We start from the raw sequence: 17944 nt of genomic DNA, 5'->3' as shown, positions 1-17944 counted from the left end.
ATACCCCTCACCACCGTGTAGTAAAGTGGGATATTCCTAGAAAACCATTGGTAAAAGTGGACTTTGTGCTTTGTTCCAGGCCAGGCCAAACTGTAGTCTGAATAGTCACTGGAGGGAGAGCCATGGAGAGAGATTGGGATGCAAACATTGGGTTTGTAGAGGCAGTCGTCGGAAATTGACTCATGAAAGTCCTGACACGGAAATTGCATAGAGACAGATCTTGGAAGCAGTGAGTTATAAGTACATTTACAGCACTATAGAAATAAACTATAATAACAACAACAACAATAATAATGTAAGACTTTGCTCCAGCTAGTTACTTTTGGGGTTGTAGTAAAATTACCTTTCAAATGTAATGCACATAATCAGTAAACTTAGTAAAATAGTGACGTTAATTTCGTTGATGTCATAAAGAGGCACCAGATCTTGTCTGATCTTGGAAGCTAAGCAGAGTCAGCCTTGGTTGTTCCATCCACATGAGGTACTTGGGCTGTATTTCAGAGGCAAGACCTGGCAAGGGAACCTTTTGGCATTCCTTGTCTAAGAAAAACCTGCAAAATCATGGGCTCACCATGAGTCATCAGGCAACTTGAAGGCACATGCGCTCACACACGGCTCCAGAATGCACCTGATCTTGGAAGCTAAGCAAAGTCAGCACTGGTTAGTACATGGATGGGGTACCACCAAGGTATAGCAGGTGCTGAAGGCTCTATTCAGAGGAAGGAACTGGAGTTGTCCAATAAAACCCTATGAAATTCATGGGGTAACCATACATCGACAGACGACTTGAAGACACCTACAGTAACCATTTATCATTGCTTTCAGAAGTTACTTTTAAGAGTGCTTTTAGAGACCAACAGATTTATTATTTTTACATTGTCTCACCAATTTTCCCCTTTCAACCCCCCCCCCCCCCCCAAAGTAATGGGAAAGTAACAGGCAATGTACAGAGTAACACAAGGATACAAAGGGACCCTTCATCAAATGCAATTGAAGAAGCAGACTTGATTCTAAAAAAGCTTATGCTACAATCTTCTTTCAGTCTCAAAAGGTGCTACAGGATCCCTTCATATACTAACATGGCTATTTGAATAATGCAAGGAGTTACTTTTCAGTCTTCTAATGAGTAATGCCAATGGTTTACAGCTGGCCCTCCACGATGCTTTGACTTTTGCACCTTTAATATGATCTCTTCTTAAGTCCTCCAGTGCAACTGCTAGAAGCTGACCATAGAGTTGTGCTGGAGAACTTAGAAGTTCATAGAGAAAACACTTCTAGGCATTTGTAGGTCCTCCAGCATGATTCTGTGATTGATGTCTGGCAGATGTTGACCACAGAATTGCACTGGAGGACCTGGAGATTCCTAGAGAAGTGTTGTCTTAGGTAAAAAGATTAGTGTTTTTATTATTTGTGGTTTTTCCACATTCACGGGGGTCTTTGACTCCTAACCCCAGCGAAAGTGGAGGGACCACTGTACTTCTCTCTGAGCACTGCAACGAAGAATGAGAACCAATCACTTTGGAAAAGAAGCTTCCAAGATCCAAAAGTGAGCAAATAGCCACTTTTGACAACCAAAATGGCGGGATTTGACATCAGGACTAGAAACTTGAGTTGTTCATTGTCATCCTTATCTCATCTTTTCCCCTCCCCAAATCATTTTGCTTTGGTTCCAGCTCCCCAACCTACCCCAGAAGAGGAAAGAAGATGTCACCATGGGCTGGTTTTGGTATCTTGGTAACGTTTTATTATTATCATTTAATTTTTTTCACTATTTTATGGCAGCATAAATAATAAGCGAGTGAGAAAACAATGAAACGGAGCAGGAGGGGGATCAGCGTTAGGCACCGGGCATGATGTGTAAACAGTGGTGGTGATGGTGGTGGTGGGTAACAGGGATGTGGGCACAGCTGCCTGGCTTGAGATTGGGAGATGGCTTGTGTCCACCCAAAGTGGCCGCCTTCCTTGCCACCTGGGTCTCAGTCTGAAGAAAAGTGATTGTCCGCATAAGATGATGCCAAGGGTGTCCGACACGAGCCTTGCTTGGAGGAACGGTGTCCGTCACAGAGGGCATCCGATAGGTGAAGCTTCCTCCTCCAGTGCAATGATGGAAGAAGCTGCCCTTGGCAAAAATTCCCTCTCTTAACACCAACAGAGTCCCATCCTCTTAGTCTGTTTGCTCTTTGCACAGCCAAAACATCTTGGTTGCAACAGCTAACCCCCAAAAGAGAGATGAGTCTGGACCTGTTGTCATATAAAGATGTATTTGACCAAGCATGTCTGGGGCAGGGATGGACAACAGGCCACCCTCGTTCCAGCCGCAGAAATGCAAGTCCATCTTGGTGCAACAGCTAACCCCCAAAGGAGAGATGAGTCTGGACCCAGTTTTTGTTTTTTCATATAGAGATGTATTTGCAGGACTGGCCCTCCCCGTTGGCTCAGTCGGGACGCTTGTAGGGGCATCTTTTGACCAAACTGCATGTCCAGGGAGGGACAACAGGTCACCCTCATTCCAGCCCTAGAAGTGCAAGTGCTATGTGCATTTAATATGCAGCATTCCCATAGTGCCTTTTTTTTTCTTTTTTTGCATTCAGATGCTCCTGCAATGTAAGGACACCAGGGCTTATAGCAACCCTGTAAGGTAGGCCCCCTGGTGTCACTATATTTCTCATGGAAAAATCTCACCTATCTTCTTCCCATCTGTTATACAGCACATACACACACACACCACCCCCATGCACTCATTTATGACCGTAACTGTTGAACCCATGTATTCCAGAGGGGTTTTAGGATGGCGTGCTTTTTCGGCTTGGCTTTGCAGCAGTAAGCCAATTTCACAGGTAGTTGTGACACCATGAAACACTTGCAAATGTCCCCCAGAGTCATAGTCCAATGCTCACACCACTATGCCACGCAGTCCCATTAAGTAAGAATTTATCACAATTGCTAAGGAGATTTTTGAGAAGTGCTTCGCCTTTGCCAGAATCTTGTCCAATGGCAGCTTCTCTCGCTTTGTTAAAAGTTTGGACTGAACCCAGAGCGGATGTGGGAGCCACCAGCTACTACAGATCGCTCCCACTGCCTTTTCTACATCTCCTGTTGGCTTTTCCCCATGTTGCATTTTGATTTATCTCCAAGGGAACAAGATCAGATTTATTATATTTGTATTTCTAGGTGGCTATTTGTCCCAAAGGTCTTCAGAGCGGCTTCCATTTCCCCCTTGATTCTCATGATTATGATGATCTGCAAGACTTGCAACTTCTTTCTGTTTTCATATGTGTTTAACAATCATTTGACAATATCTGAAGAAGCGGGGGGTCATCTGGTGGCTTCTGGGTCGGTTGTGTATTGCGTCCATTCTGGATTTCAGTCTGAACAGTAAAGGAACTGTCCATGCTTCTGAATCTATTTTTTTTTGGGGGGGGGGGATAATCTCTTTAGATAAGTCCTTTAAAATCCAGTCTGAAACCCAGAATGGATCCACGAAACCCACTGGCATGGAAGCTATCACTGAGTGGGATTAAAACAGCTAGGAACCCAGTCTGGTGCAAGCCCCATTTGTTTGGCAAGGACAGATTCCAGGTTGAGCGTTGCCTCTGTTATCTAACAACTAACCAGATGTGGACACATTAGCAGCAAGCCTCTTTGCTATATGCAGAAGTGGGTCTGCCCTAATATGAAGAATTTCAGTGGCCATAGGGTTGAGGAAGGGAAAGGTATAGGTTTTTTTTCTTTTTTAAAAAAAAGGGAACGCTGAGAAAGCAGCGCATGGCCTTCAAGGATGCAACCACCCAGCATCATCTGCAGCATTCCTAAAAGAGCTGCTGGGGTTTACCTTCTTTGGCTTGTGCAAAACCCTTCAGGACATTGACCTGGAAAAGAGGGGGCTGAATTCATGCTGAGTTCATCCCTGTACCTTCCAGTTTTTTGTTTTGTAGTTTTTCCAAACCTGAATTCCAGTTCTGTACCCAATGTATATTGTCAATCACACTTTGCATAGGAAAAAATAATAATAATCCCAAACCAGACTATGAATAGGAATGAATTCTGCTTGCTTTTTTTTTGCAGGGCAGGCAGGTTTTCCTTTCTCATTTCCTGGGCCCTGAAAAGATCGAGGTTGAATGCAAAAGACTTGTGCCCTTGGCGAACTCCGTAACCTGGTGGCGTCAAGGAACAAATGGACTTTTCTCCCGACTCCAAGAGAACACGGGGAATCCATCGGATCCCTTTGTCCTCTTCATGCAGTAGTTCTCAGTTACATCCTATGGGTAAAATGTCTTTTTAGTGCTGGGTAACAACCACAGAAGGACATACTTCCAGTTAGTGGGTGCACCCCTCTTTTGGCGTGGGGACTCTGGCTCATATCACGGGGTTAAAGTGGACAAAGGGGCGTTAGAGACGGGGGTATAAACAAGGAGTTTGTTTAGAAAAAGTCCTTTACAGTTCATTGTTCTTGGGGCTGTTGCGAAGGTTTTTCAGTTCCAGCTGAAGCTGCCGGATTCGGATGTCCTTCTGCGAAAGCTCGCCCTTCAACCGCCGGATCTCGTCCTGCTGTCGGAAAAACATTCGAAGCAGCTGGAAATGGGAGAGAGAGAGAAAACAGGTAGGAATCTTTCCTTCTTTCCTCCTTGCATTGAAGAAGAAACAGTGTCAAATGATTTCTCTCCACTGGGCAAGATTATGTGAGTTTTTGCACACTTTTCTGTGGCATTTCAGGATGACGGTGGTGGCGGTAGTGATGAGGATTTTACAGAAAATGGATTTGCACAAAATCTTTGGTTTTGCACAAAGGGGCCTTTGATTCTGTACAAAATACAATGGTGATGAGCAGGCATAATGCACCACTTTCCACATAAAAAGACTGGCTTTTCCATGAAACACAACTTTCTGCAATATCTCAAGCTTCCTGCACAAATGATCCTCCGCCCTCAAAATGTCCCAAACTACAAATAAAATAAAATGGCTATTTTCATAATGAGTCTTTCAGGGGACCAAATATCCCCTTTCTCACCAAGGACAAAAAAAGTTGTGGGTATTCTTCACAAACCCAAAAAGCGCAAGAGGATGGATACAGTCTCCCTCTTAGCAGGACTGTAGGAATCTGGTATGCTGTTGCCAAAATGGCAAAGTCAGACAGATATTTGGCTGATGGCTGTCTCTGCACCCAAAACTTGTAAACCTTTACCTTTAGTGGACATGACAGATTTCAGTTTGTGCAGACAAAAGCAGAACCATTTGGAGAAGCGTGCATGCGATAAAAAGCCAAAATGCTTGTTTCTACTCTGTACCATTCCATGAAACTTCAGAAATTAGGATGGGATGAAGGAATAAAGCAGGTTGGCACCACTTTAACTGTCATGATTCTATGATTCCTGTGGAATCCTGGAATTTGTAGTTTGGTAAAATATCTAAACTGACCTGTCAGAGAGCTTTGGTGCCTCACCAAAACTACAAACCCCAGGATTCTGCAGGCCAGACTCATGACAGTTAAAGTAGTATCAAACTGCTTTATTTCTGCCCTGTGGATACACTCATGTGGGAGCCATTTGTATTGCTTAAAGCACCATGATCTGGGATGGGGAGAGAGAAGATGTTTGCTTATTCCTTACCTCATTCTCTGTCCTGGGGGGCACATTTTCCAAAAGGTCTATGCCATTCACCACTACACTCTTTTTCTCTCTCATAGGTGCCTTAAAAACTACTTTGGATGCTTTCTTATAGCCTTCCTTTAAAGACATCAATATGGGATCTGCAATAGAGAAGAAGAATAGGAGACGACAATTGCAAAAATACACGAAACTGGAGAAGCCAGTTTTGGAAACAAAAAGGTCTCCAATGTGTCCCCAAATCCAGACTGGATTCAATACAAAATGGATGGGACCTAGCCAAGGTAAGTCCTATATTTGTCTTCCATCCTACCTAGGTAAATCTTTGTAGGATAAAGAATGGGGATGTTGGGATTTACAGTCTGAGCAGATGTCCTCTGGGCATGTGCAGAATGCCAGGGATCTCAAGTCAAGGTGAAACAGGATCTTGTGGCATCTCATCCGCTGTGCCATCCCCTTCAAGAAATGCATCTACTATCCTGGCTGCAAATGGGGGGGATAGAATGAATCCTTCTAAAGCTCTTTTTTCCTAGGAGCAGCAGCAGTAGACAAGCCTCGCACCCAGACCTTAGGGTGCATTTTGTTTCTTGGAGGGGAAAAAGACAGCAAATAAGTTAGGCAATGGGCAACCTGACACAGCCATGGCTGAATGCTATGGCATTATAGGATTTGTAGTTCTGTGACATATTTAGCCTTATCTGTCAGAGAGCTCTGGTGCCTCAAAAAACTACAGATCTCATGATTCCATAGCATTGAGCCATAGTAGTTAAAGTGTTGTCAAACTGCATTAATTCTGCAGTGCAGATGCAGCCATAAAAGCATACATGTGCAGTGAGATATCATAGTCCAGCTCACAAGGGGCATTATTAAATCCCGCAAGGATGTTACGAAATTGCCTTTACCCCTATTCATTCCACTTAGCCATTCGTCTGGCGTGAGGGCAGGTTCGGTTCCCGGAGTCATTGGGTAAATGTCTTCTTGGTACGTTTCTGACTAGAAGGCAGAAAGGAGATAGAGAACTCATTTGAAATAATGGGTACATTTCTGATTTTTTTCCAGCAAAGATTCGGGAAGGATGTTTTTTAATGTTATGGAAAGAATAATTAAACAAAATAGGAGGGGATAGTCATTCTAAGGGGACCTGGAAGCAAGGCTTGGCAACCATGGAACTGCATCTGCACTGCAGAAATAATCCACTTTGACACCGCTTTAACTGCCATGGCTCAATGATGTGGGAACTGTAGTTTTAAGAGGCATTTAGCCTTCTCTGGCAGAGAGAGCTCTGGTGCCACAACAGTCTGCAAATCTCATGTCTCATAGGCTAGAGCCATGGCTGTTAAAGTGGTGTCAACCTGGGTTATTTCTGCAGCCTGGCACAGCAAATCCATTTCAGCCTTTATACCAAACCTTAATGGAGCTGTCTGAGGTCCTGACTGCATCAGGACATCCCCGTTTGCAGTCATTTGGTACAGAAGAGACCACTCTGGGCTGTTGCAGAGCCTGGTCTCTGTGTGCATGTTTGGATGGGGAGGCAATCAGAGAAGGTACTTGGAGTTTTCTGATCTTGTAGATCAAGAGATACAGAGGGAAACATGCCCTTTACAGGCCGCAGGAGAACTGTGCTCTGACCTTTTTAGTGAAATTTTCAATTGCAGGGTGGGGGGAGTATACTTCCTGCAAATACATTGGTGCAGAAATCTGGGTAACATTTGCACACAATGCAAAGATTTTGCACCCAAAGATGCTTGCAATTTTTGGTCTCCTTGCGTCTCCTTTCCACCACAACTGCGTCACTCACCCTCCTTGGCACAATCATGGAAATGGGTTCAATGAGCCCCTTGAGCGTGATGAGCTTGTAGAACCGGAACACCTCGCATGCGGACACATCCAAGCCGTGCTTTGGCATCACTCCTGCAAAGAAGCAGAAGACAGGGCTGTCATGCCCTCGTACAATATGGAGGAAGACAGGAGGCATCCTAAGGTGCATGGCTGTCCCATAGCCCTTCTCCAACAATTAACGACGTTGTGTGCCTTCAAGTCATTCCCAGCTTATGGAAAAAACGATGTTGTATGCCTTTCAAAGCACTTCTCTCATCCTGAGATTCCTGCCCTTCCCCTGAAGACTGGAGAAGAAGGTCCTGAGATCTGGCAACCATAATTAGGAGAATGAAGGCTGATGAAGGGAGAAGCGGAAGAGAAATGCTTCTCATGCGCCAATGCCAACCCACTCCGAAATTTGGCACAGATAGTGAGCAAACCTTACCAAGGCCTTTCTGTGGGGCAGGAGAGCGAAACTCCATGAGGTAAGTGAGGTATGGCTTCTCTGTATTGATTTCATAGTAGCGGATATTCCCATCTCCCTGAAAGCAAAGGGAGAAATAAGAGGTTTATAGACCAGGGAAGAGGCAGCACTGCACCATAAAACTCAAGCAACGCATATTCACAATTCCATTAGCCACCTTCATAATACAGGCTGAGTCTCCCTTATCCGGAATTACAAAATAGTGCAAAAAATTAAAACTTTTCTCATGGGAGATAGGGACCCCTTTGCTTTCTGATGGTTCAGTGTATACAAACTTGGTTTCGTGCACAAAATTATTAAAAATACTGTGCATACAATTACTTTCATGCTATGAGTAGAAAGGTATATATGAAATGTCAATGAATTTTGAGTTTAGATTTGGGTCCCATCGCTAAGATACCTCATTATGGATGTATATGCAAATACAGATATTCCAGAATCCAAAAATTCCCATATACTTCAAGCATTTTGGATAAGGGATAACCTGTACTTTGGAGGTATTTGTGTCTGAGATTCCTTCCAACAGCTTGGTGAGTCGATGAACTGAGGCTGTGAGACCAGTGACTTGGACCAAGTGAACACCCCAAACCTATAAAGTGCTCATTTGCTTCCAGATAGGGCCAGGTCTGAGGTCTTCCATGCATAAAATGTGGGTTGTTTTCGTTGTGCCTGAATGTGTATGGATGATTGGTGTGTGTATATGTGAAAATATGTGGATGATTGGTGTGCATATTGTGTGCACCTTGGAGAGAAAGGCATCAAGACTTTGGAACTCCTTGCCACAGGACGCCTTAGGCACCCTGTGACCGAAGGCTGCTCTCACGCACCTTGCCTGCCAAGTACAGCATGTGAGTATCAGCATCGTAGAAAGGGAAAAGCAGGCCCGACAATCCATCAATCTCCTCTTCTATTAAGGGCATGGATAGATCCTCCTGCAAAAGTTGCAAAGAAATGGATGGATAGGCAGAGAGACAGACAGAGGGAAAGGACATCCATCATTATTTAATTCCCAGCCAAGAAAAGCACAATCTGGACTGTTTCGGGGCACAGTATGTCTTATATGGCACAATGAAAGCTATTTCTTGCCAACTCACCTGTTCTGGCTCTATTTTATGGAATCTCGGAATTCGTAGTTTGCAGAATTTGTGCTTGGAATTCTCTGCTCTAGTTCTGGGGGAAACTAAATTATTCTTGCAGGGAATTCTCAGTACTTTGCTAAATTACAAATCCCCCGATTCCATAGAATGCAGCCATGACATTTAAAGGGCTTCCTAACTGCTAAATCTTTGTCACTCCGAGTCTATATCTATATTATATTTTTTTAAAAAGCTTTTCACTTATGCATGTCATGTTTTAAAGGTTGTTATCTATTCTGCTTTGTCTTGGAGGCTATGATGAGTTGAGGGGCAGTACATGAATGCTATACAAAATGACAAACTTTATTTAATGATTATAAGGGATGACGCCATCTGAGCAATGTGGAGAGGAAGGGAAAGAAAGGTCACACATGTGGTTTCCTCATCTTGCAGCTGAGAAGCATTGTTTTGCAATACATTTAGCCTTTCCCCTCCAGAATTTCCAAGGTGCAGTATCTGAACTGTCCCCTTGGGGGAACCAGAGAGCCCCCATTCCCATATAGGTTACAAAGCAGAGAGAGAAAAGAAATAGCTCTCTGACCTGATCCCAAAGGGCAATCTGCCGCGTGTTCCACCGGGAGACCCCCGTGGTCAGCAGCCTCTTCATGTTCCCTAAGAAGACCACTCGGTTCACGCGATGATTCTTGCAATTTGCCTCCTGGAAAGACAAGGCAGGATCATCCCAGGCAGGCCCTCTTTTTAAAAGTCCCCTCCCAGTGTTGAGGCAGACAATTCATTTGAGGCCATGTTCCTCCAGATCTGCCACTCAGAATTCCTAGCACTTAAAAAACAGTTTTACCCAAGACAACATTTGATTAATAAAAGATTAAAGTCGCAAATGAACTCCCAGCTCCCTGACGCTTTGACTGCAATATGCAGTGCATCCCTTCTATTCTAGTGATTGACATTTTTGCTTCTCTGAAGGTGACACTTAAATTTAGACGCTGACGGATGAGTCGGTGGAGGCAATCTTATCAGGCTAGGAAGAAGCTTTTGGGATGGCTTGCACTTTTTCCTTAAAATGCTCATTCTGCAGCAGGGGTGTGAATGATGCAGCCTTCCAGGTGTAATTGGACTGCATCTCCCAGCATTCCTTATACAGGCAATGTTGGCTAGGGGCTGCTGGAACATTTCAATCCTAAAACCTCTGGAAGGATGCAAATGGTCCCCAGAACAGAGGGTTGATGCCATGAACCCCGGAACAGAGGGGAGGGGGCCACATTCTCCCTAAGTGTAAAGATGAAGTAACCTTTTAATGAACTATTTTCACCTTTTAACGAATTATGTGAATAACTAGTTACCTTTTGCAGGAATGAGATGCAGTGACCTTTTTGCCTGTTGCAGCCATGGATATAATTTACTACTTTTCAGTTGAATAGGAAAAGATCATCTACCTGTTACTCATTATTGTGTGTGTATGTATGTGGGTGTAAGAGGGGGCTACGGATTCATATGAGGAAGAGAAGGAGTAAGAGGAGGAGGATGGAAGAGGAAGAAAGACTACATGACACAAGTGGTTGCCTCATGCTGCAGCTGGGAAGGATTAATTTGCAATGTCTGGTGTCTTTATTTCCAGGATTTTGGAAGTGTAATATCTGAACTGTCCACTTGGGGGAACCAGGGAGAATTTTCTCGTATGTGGCCACAGTGCAATAGCAGCTTCACTAGTAATGGTAAGGAGCAACTCAGTGAGTTACTTTGCTAGACTGCAGTAATAGTGACAAGTAATGGCCTGTAAGGCAACCTCAGTAATACGTAATGTGACTTGGTTTCTTTTCTGAGAGTAAAATTCTACGTTCTGAAGGGAAGTATCCAACCTGGAGGACTTTGCCAGAGCGAGGCTCAATGACCCGGAGCTTTTTGTCTTTGCAAGAGGTAGCGATTAAGCTGCCATCCGTGTTGAAGGACATGCAAAGGATGACATCAGAGTGGCAGTCAATCATCTTCACAGGTTCCCCGATGTCCAGGTTCCAGATGAGAACCTGACAAAGAAAAAGACACATCCCATTGTTCTTTGTAGCTAAATGACTGCTGTGGTTTCCATACCAGTTGTAGAAGGACTACATGAAGAAGGTCCAAGAAGGCCTTTGGAGAAACCTGTAGTCCAAGTAATAAAAGGGATACAATTTATCCTTTACGAAAACTCCTTTGTTTCTTGATGAGCCTAAATGATTGCTCTTAGGTTTCACTGGAATGGCTGGGTTTGACAAAGTGAAAACTAGAGAAGGCTCCAGCATCTTTGATGGTTGTGTATAAGAAGGAACTCCAGAAGTGGTTCTGTGTTACCTTGTTGCAGAACTGGTAAACTCTGCTGGATTCCCTCATTTTCACAGCCATTCAAGGTACAGGGGCCATCCTCAAATTTAAATTGGGCAATCCTAGGGGCGACTCAGATGCATGGGTAGACATCAGGCCCATCACTTCTACAGGAGAACCTCTGGTCTTCATTGCATTTTGGTTCCTAACGTTATCAGTCCAAAGAAAGCAGAGGGGGAAACTGGATAGGTGAGAGGTCTTTTAGGGATTATAATTCCGCTAAGCACCATCCTATGGAATCCTGGGATTTGTAGTTTGGTGAGGTACTAGATTCTTAGTATCCCTTAGAATTCACAGGATGCCATAGGAAGGAACCATGGCAGCTAAGGTGGAGTCACAGTGCTATAACTGTGTAGTATGATGTGGCTTTAGGACTACATCTTACTGGTATTTTAGACCATTTTACTTGTTCCTTTTCTTCCAAGAATCCTAAGAACGATAATGCAGAGGGCTATAAGTACAATGGGTTTTTGGTGGGTTTTTCAGGCTGTGTGGCCATGTTCTAGAAGAGTTTATTCCTGACGTTTCGCCAGCATCTGTGGCTGGCATCCTCAGAAAAATTATTTGTACTTTAAACTCTGTCCTTCTTTCTTCCTATATCACCAGGGTCCTCTGGGGAAAAATGGAACAGCTGTTAAACCAGTTTGTGTCTGCAGTGCAGGCATGATCCAACTTACCTTCCGTTGGTGCAAGCGCCCCATGGACGCTGTTTCTGCAAAAGCAATGGAGGAGAAAGTCTCTGCCTCGCTCACCTTATAGTCGTATCCGGCGCTGAAGAGGATGTTGGTGGTGGTTGGGTGCCACTCCACCAGACCGACGCGCCGGCTGTGTCCATAGAGCTCCAGGACAGCTTCCGTCATGTTGCGCTTCAGGCCTCCGTCTGGGATTTCCCATATCCGGACCTTGAAGGAGAGGAGAGCAAAAGGTGAGGCAAAATGGCTTCATTCTGCCCAGATAGAATGGGTTCCTTGCTATGAACATCTTTGTCCCCCAATCAATGCATTTCTCTGTAAAGCACAGGTGGGCAATCCTGGTAGGTTTTTGGACCCATTTTCAGCTCCTGGGAACCTTTGGAGGCCACATACACAAAGATCTAATTTTGAGGATGCATAGTGCAACTATCTGCCTGTTATGCTTTGATTGTGCAGCACATTCCTTGTGTGGAGTAGTGACAATGCGTAACTAAACTAAGCCACCAAGTGTGCAAATGAGCGTACAACCAAATGTGCATGTGCATCCATCTATAAAGCCCTAAATGGCTTGGGCCCAGGGTACTTGGAGGACTGCCTCTCTCCATACAATCCGCCCCGCGCACTCAGATCGGCTGGGAAGCAATTGCTGAGAGTTCCAGACTCGAAATATTATAATAATAATAATAATAATAATAATAATAATAATAATAATAATATTTATTTGTATACCGCCCTCTGGCAAACCAATCCGGGCGGTTAACAACAGTAAAATGTAAAATATGACAATTAAAAACCCTTCAGGATTTTAGCAATAGGCTGCCAAAAATGCTTTTTATAAAAAACCCAACCAAACTCAATACAAAACAAGAAGTTGGTAAATAAAAATAAAAATAAAAAGAATGCTCTCTTCTGGAAGCTTCTCTGTGGCCCCAAAAGGGCCCCAGCTGCAGAAACCTGGCCCTTGGTTCTGCCACAGTTGATTATCCCTGCCTTTTTCTTATTTTTGTCTTGCAATCTGGGGACATCTCTGGGTCTCTGCTCCTTCCCCCTTCTTCCCTCTTTTGTTTCCAAGTGCTGGAAACATGCGCTGGCATCAGGAGACTTGGCTTGCCAGCCGCAGCTCCTTGTTGCGCCCAAACCCCACCTTCTTTCTGCTGCAGGGAGGCAGGTGACCTTGTCAAGGTTGGGAGAGGAAACAGGAGAACTGCAGAGGGAGCTCAGAAAGAGAACGGAAGGAAGAAAGATAGAGAAAGGAGGAGAGGAAGAAAGGGAGGCAGAGAAAGAGAGGAGGAAGGTGGGATAGAGAGACTCCCCCATCCATCCACCTGCAAAATCCTAGCAGAGTTTCATGGAGAGGCAGACCGGGAAGGAGCAGGGTGACTGGATATCCTACAGCAAAGGAGGATAAGGCATTGCAAAATGCAGGGCATTCAAGGGAAGAATGTAGCATAGAGTACATTGCAAAATGTAGGGCATTCAAAGGAAGAATGTAGGGCATTCAAGGGAAGAGTGTACCACAGAGTGTCATGGAGAAGCAGACTGGGAAGGAGCAGGGCGACCAGATGTCCTCACTGCAAAGAAGGACAAGGCATTGCAAAATGTAAGGCATTCAAAGGAACAATGTAGGACATGACCAAATAAAAGCTACAAAACACTCATACAAAATGCAAAGCACTGCAGAGTCATCCTGAGTCCCAGTCCTGGGAGAAAGGGTGGGAGATGATGATGATGATGATGATGATGATGATGATGGTTTTTGCTTCTGAGTCATGCGCAAAATGGGGGACGTTTTGAAATTCCTCCTGGACAGAGGCTCCCTCACACGGTATAGGATTAATTGGGAATGAGAAACATGTGCCAAATACAGACTTTTAAAGCAGGAAACCCCCTCTTGCTTTTACCATTATTTCCCTCAAAACCTTTCCATACCAAAACGCTGACGCTGCCTACTCACTGAGGTGTCTTCTGAGCAGGATGCAATGATGTTTTCGATGAAAGGGTTCCACTTGATATCAAGCACGTTGCCTTGGTGGCCGCACACTTTGGGGTAGTTTGGCTCAATCCGGCCGGTCTGCAGAAAGGAAAGAAACACAGAATCAGCAGGGTCTGCCAATGCCATTGTGGGAGAAATGACGAGATATAAAGTCAATCAATCAATAAAAATAAAAATTCCAACATTTTAAACAAAATACAGTGGTGCAGGGAGAGCCAACAACGTGGAAACCAGGTTCGAATCCTGGCTCGGACATGGAAACCCACTGGGAAGACTTTAAACAAGTCACACTCTCTCAGCCTCAGAGGATGGCAATGGCAAACCCGCTCTGAAGAAACCTGCCATGAAAACCCCAAGCCTTAGGTTTGCCATAAGTTTGAACCAACTTGAAGGCGCACGACAACAACATTGAACGTACTGGAGGCACTAATGCATTGACTCACCACCAGTCAGCATTTGACTCAATGGCCTGTTACAGACTGCCAAAATAAAGCTGCTTTGGGTCTCTTTGGAGGTATGCTGTTTAAATGATGCATGGGTCCTAAGAGTCCGGAGGTCGCGCCAAAGCCACACTCCATTCCTAAGCACTGGAGTGCAGCTTTGGTGCAGCTTCCGGATTCTTAGGGTGCATGCATCATTTAAACAGCATACCTCCAAAGAGACCCGAAGCAGCTTTATTTTGGCAGTCTATAACAGGCCAATGGGTCTACTTTAGTTAGGACTAATCTGTAGGATCCCAACCATGCAGTTGTATATTCTTGTATGGTGTATAACCCATCATGCACCATTTCATTCACTGAGGTTGCAGAAACAGCCCTGCATGCCATTCCTCACTGCAGAAAGAGACAACTAGCAGGCCTATGGATGAGACACACCATCATTTGCACAATGCTGATATCCAACAGAAGGATGGTGCAGTGCAACCATTATGCCAAGCTGAAATTAATAATGCAAATCGACATTGTACAGGACCCCGAATCCAGAAAGGTGCTGTTTAATCTCTGCTCTCCATAGAGGTTGCAAGGAGGTAAAGCGAGGAAGAGTTGGATTGTAGTAGACAAGAGGTAGGCAAGAAACAGGCTTCATAAGCAAAGGCTGCTTTGATGCTCAGTCACTCTTGAAAGCTTCAAAGGTTTGCTAGAGCTGGCTGCTGACTTACGGGTAATTTCCACTTTTGTGCCAGGAAGCCTGTTTTGACATTACCAGCGACAGATTCATTTGATGTGGCTCTCTTTTCATCATTTCCCATCTTCAGAGTCCCATCATCTCCCTTCTTCAATAGGTATGCTTTCCTCACAGTCTATAAATACAGCTGTGCATTTGTTGTCCTGATGACAGTGAACAGATCGCCAGGAAGATTAAACCGGATTGTGTGAATAGGACCTGTCTCCAAATTCTGCATTTCTATACCGCTTAATAGTGGACTCAGCACTCTGAGCTGTTTACAAGCCAGTTGCGCCCAACAAGCTGGGTACTCATTTTACCGACTGAAAGGATGGAAGGCTGAGTCAACCTTGGAGCCCTCCAGGATTGAACTCACAACCTTGTGGCTGCACTAGTGGCATTTAACCACTGCACCACCAGGGATCTGTTGCACACTGAGCATCGCACATGGATGTGCACTCACTGTTGTGCATGGATATGATTGAGCACTGCATGTTCATTTGCACATTTAGCGTCTTGGCACCACTGTACAATGTTGCCATTCAACACAAGCCTTGCCTGATGCAATCAATGTGTAACTCCACCTTTGGAGAGTGGATTGCCTGCACTGGCAAGGGGTTGCACTTGGGGGTCTTTTCCAACTCTACAGTGTTATAATCCCTTGCCTCCTACTCCTCAGGTGGCAAAATGTCCTCCTCCTCCACTTCCCCATGATCCCTTGGCCTAATTCCTCCCATTTATCTCTCCTCTCAATCCAGTTGGTTAATGATGCTCCAGGACTCCTGTTGCTGGGGAGCAAAGGTTAGGCAGGGTGCGTGTTGTGTATGTTGAGATTCATCCACTGGACATTGCTGGAAAGAGGACTTGGGGCTGGATGACCCCACCAGAGACTTATTATTTGGCACTCCTAAAGACACATTCTTAAACCATGCTTGGAAGTGTTGGCGGGGGCTAGCTGATATCCCACCTCAGGGTTGTTTAGAAGAAAATCTCCTCATAAAGAATCACTCGTCAATTGTTCGATGCAATCCTTGTATTGAATGGCAACATTGTGTAATGAGACAAGACATCACATGCTCATGCACATCCCTGCACAATGCACAGTTTGCATTAATGTGTAACATGCAACTCATATCCAAGTGCAAGTCATAACATGTATCTGAATGAGCAATGGCACTCAATCCACAACTCTGCTTCCACAACCTTGAACTGAAAGGAGATTATTTGGGTTACATAAAAATGTCCGGATGCTTCTGTTGGGGATCTTACAAGTGTGTGCAAGACACCAACCAGTCTTTTGCCACGGTATATCCCTGCAGGTTGACACAGTAGCAACACATAATGCAAAAGGCATTTTACAGCTAAGACATCATTGAATCCTTTGATCACAGAGGAAATGTCCAAATAGGTCCATGGAATGACATTTATTTCTGAATGCAAGCTGAAGGAGTCCTAAATTTGACCCCAAAATAAAGCCATGCATCAAACAACTTTGGCAACCGGTTGGTAAATATCCTCAGGTTTAAATTGCTTTATGCTTGCAGATCAAACTTTTGTTGTATTGAGCAACAGAGGCGATCTGGTTTCAGGCTTAGAAGCAGGGTTCCCCATGAAGTGTTATTTGCACACTCATGTGCATTATGAATGGTTGTGGATTAATGCACAATGCACATTTAGTTGTGCAATGACACAATTCACTAATGAAGCAGCATTGCATAACAGCCATGTAACCCCACGAGCATCAAGTTATGCTCCATCTCCTGAACGTAGGATCTCTGCCAAATAAATAAGACATTGGATCCACTGGACTTGTGTTCAGTCGGATTGTTCACCTGGACGTAGCCCAAAGGTAGTGACATCTCCTCAGCAAAACTACTTTTTGAGGGCTGTTTTACCAATCTTTGACCAGAAGAGGGTGCGAAGAAGCATCTCTCAACTTTCTAGTGGCCAGATTGCTTTTCGCATTAAATCTACAGCTGTAATACGTGCCGCAATTAAGAAAGTGCCAGCCCTGCACTCCATTAATCCTGAGTCTTGCATTAGACTTGCACTGAGTTCCGTTTTTAGATTCTTAATTTTTTTTAAAGAGGAAAAGAAAAACAGCCTGCAGTTCAAAGTCTGCAGAGTTTGGGCTTTTTCCAGGAGAAGGGCTCTGTAAACATTAAAAGCAAAGGTGAGCCTTGCTAGCACACTCTCGGCCTCGGAGGAAAGCAAAGGCAAACGCCTCTGAACAAATCCAGAGCTTCACCTCAGGATTGCTGTAAGTCAGAAATTATTCCTTTGGGTTGAATTTTAAAAGACCTTTTTTGCATTTTTGCACTGGGGACTCCAGACACAGACACATTAAAAGAGCAAGGGGTTACTGAATATACTCACAAAGATAATACACTTGATCTTAGCCAAAAGGCCGAGAAGTGATGAATATACTCATGTATAAGCCTAGAAATTTTAGTCCAAAAGACTGACCCAAAACACCCTGAGTTGACTTATCCACAGGTCAAATGTAAACACTGTGCTTTAACTCTTATTTTAAGATAGTAAAAGGCAAGAGTGTAGTCTGTCCTGCTCTCATCCTTCCAGTCTTTTAGGGTGAGCGTAAACAGTAATGCCTGCTGGGATTTTCTAAATCCGTTGGCATTGTTTTCCTTTGCTTCGTCCTTTACATCCTTTGTTACGTGTCCCTAAGACTTGACTTATCCACTGGTCATATCAAAACCTATCATTTTGGCCCCCAAACC

The 17944-nt window shown here is 44.3% G+C and overlaps 1 protein-coding gene and 1 pseudogene across 4 annotated transcripts in view; both read right to left on the bottom strand.

Moving 5' to 3' along the window:
• Positions 1-914: 914 nt before the first annotated feature.
• The window catches only part of LOC149307505 (coronin-2B), a 46757-nt gene continuing 29727 nt past the window's right edge, over positions 915-17944 (bottom strand). For all 4 annotated transcript variants that reach the window (XM_089539311.1, XM_089539314.1, XM_089539312.1 and 1 more), the window contains 10 exons: positions 14004-14120; positions 12110-12259; positions 10859-11023; positions 9583-9699; positions 8733-8837; positions 7867-7963; positions 7402-7514; positions 6506-6596; positions 5607-5746; positions 915-4572 (listed from right to left, as the gene is read on the bottom strand). In XM_089539311.1, the coding sequence (XP_089395437.1) occupies positions 4435-4572; positions 5607-5746; positions 6506-6596; positions 7402-7514; positions 7867-7963; positions 8733-8837; positions 9583-9699; positions 10859-11023; positions 12110-12259; positions 14004-14120 (1233 nt within the window). In that variant the 3' untranslated portion in view covers positions 915-4434. The remainder of the gene's footprint in view (positions 4573-5606; positions 5747-6505; positions 6597-7401; positions 7515-7866; positions 7964-8732; positions 8838-9582; positions 9700-10858; positions 11024-12109; positions 12260-14003; positions 14121-17944) is intronic.
• Positions 17560-17625, bottom strand: LOC149307506 (U2 spliceosomal RNA; annotated as a pseudogene).

The sequence above is a fragment of the Sceloporus occidentalis genome, unplaced genomic scaffold (assembly GCF_023333645.1).
Source record: "Sceloporus occidentalis isolate IW3139 unplaced genomic scaffold, rSceOcc1.0.p SCAF_9, whole genome shotgun sequence".
NCBI lineage: Eukaryota > Metazoa > Chordata > Lepidosauria > Squamata > Phrynosomatidae > Sceloporus > Sceloporus occidentalis.
This window is presented reverse-complemented; position numbering and strand designations above follow the sequence as displayed.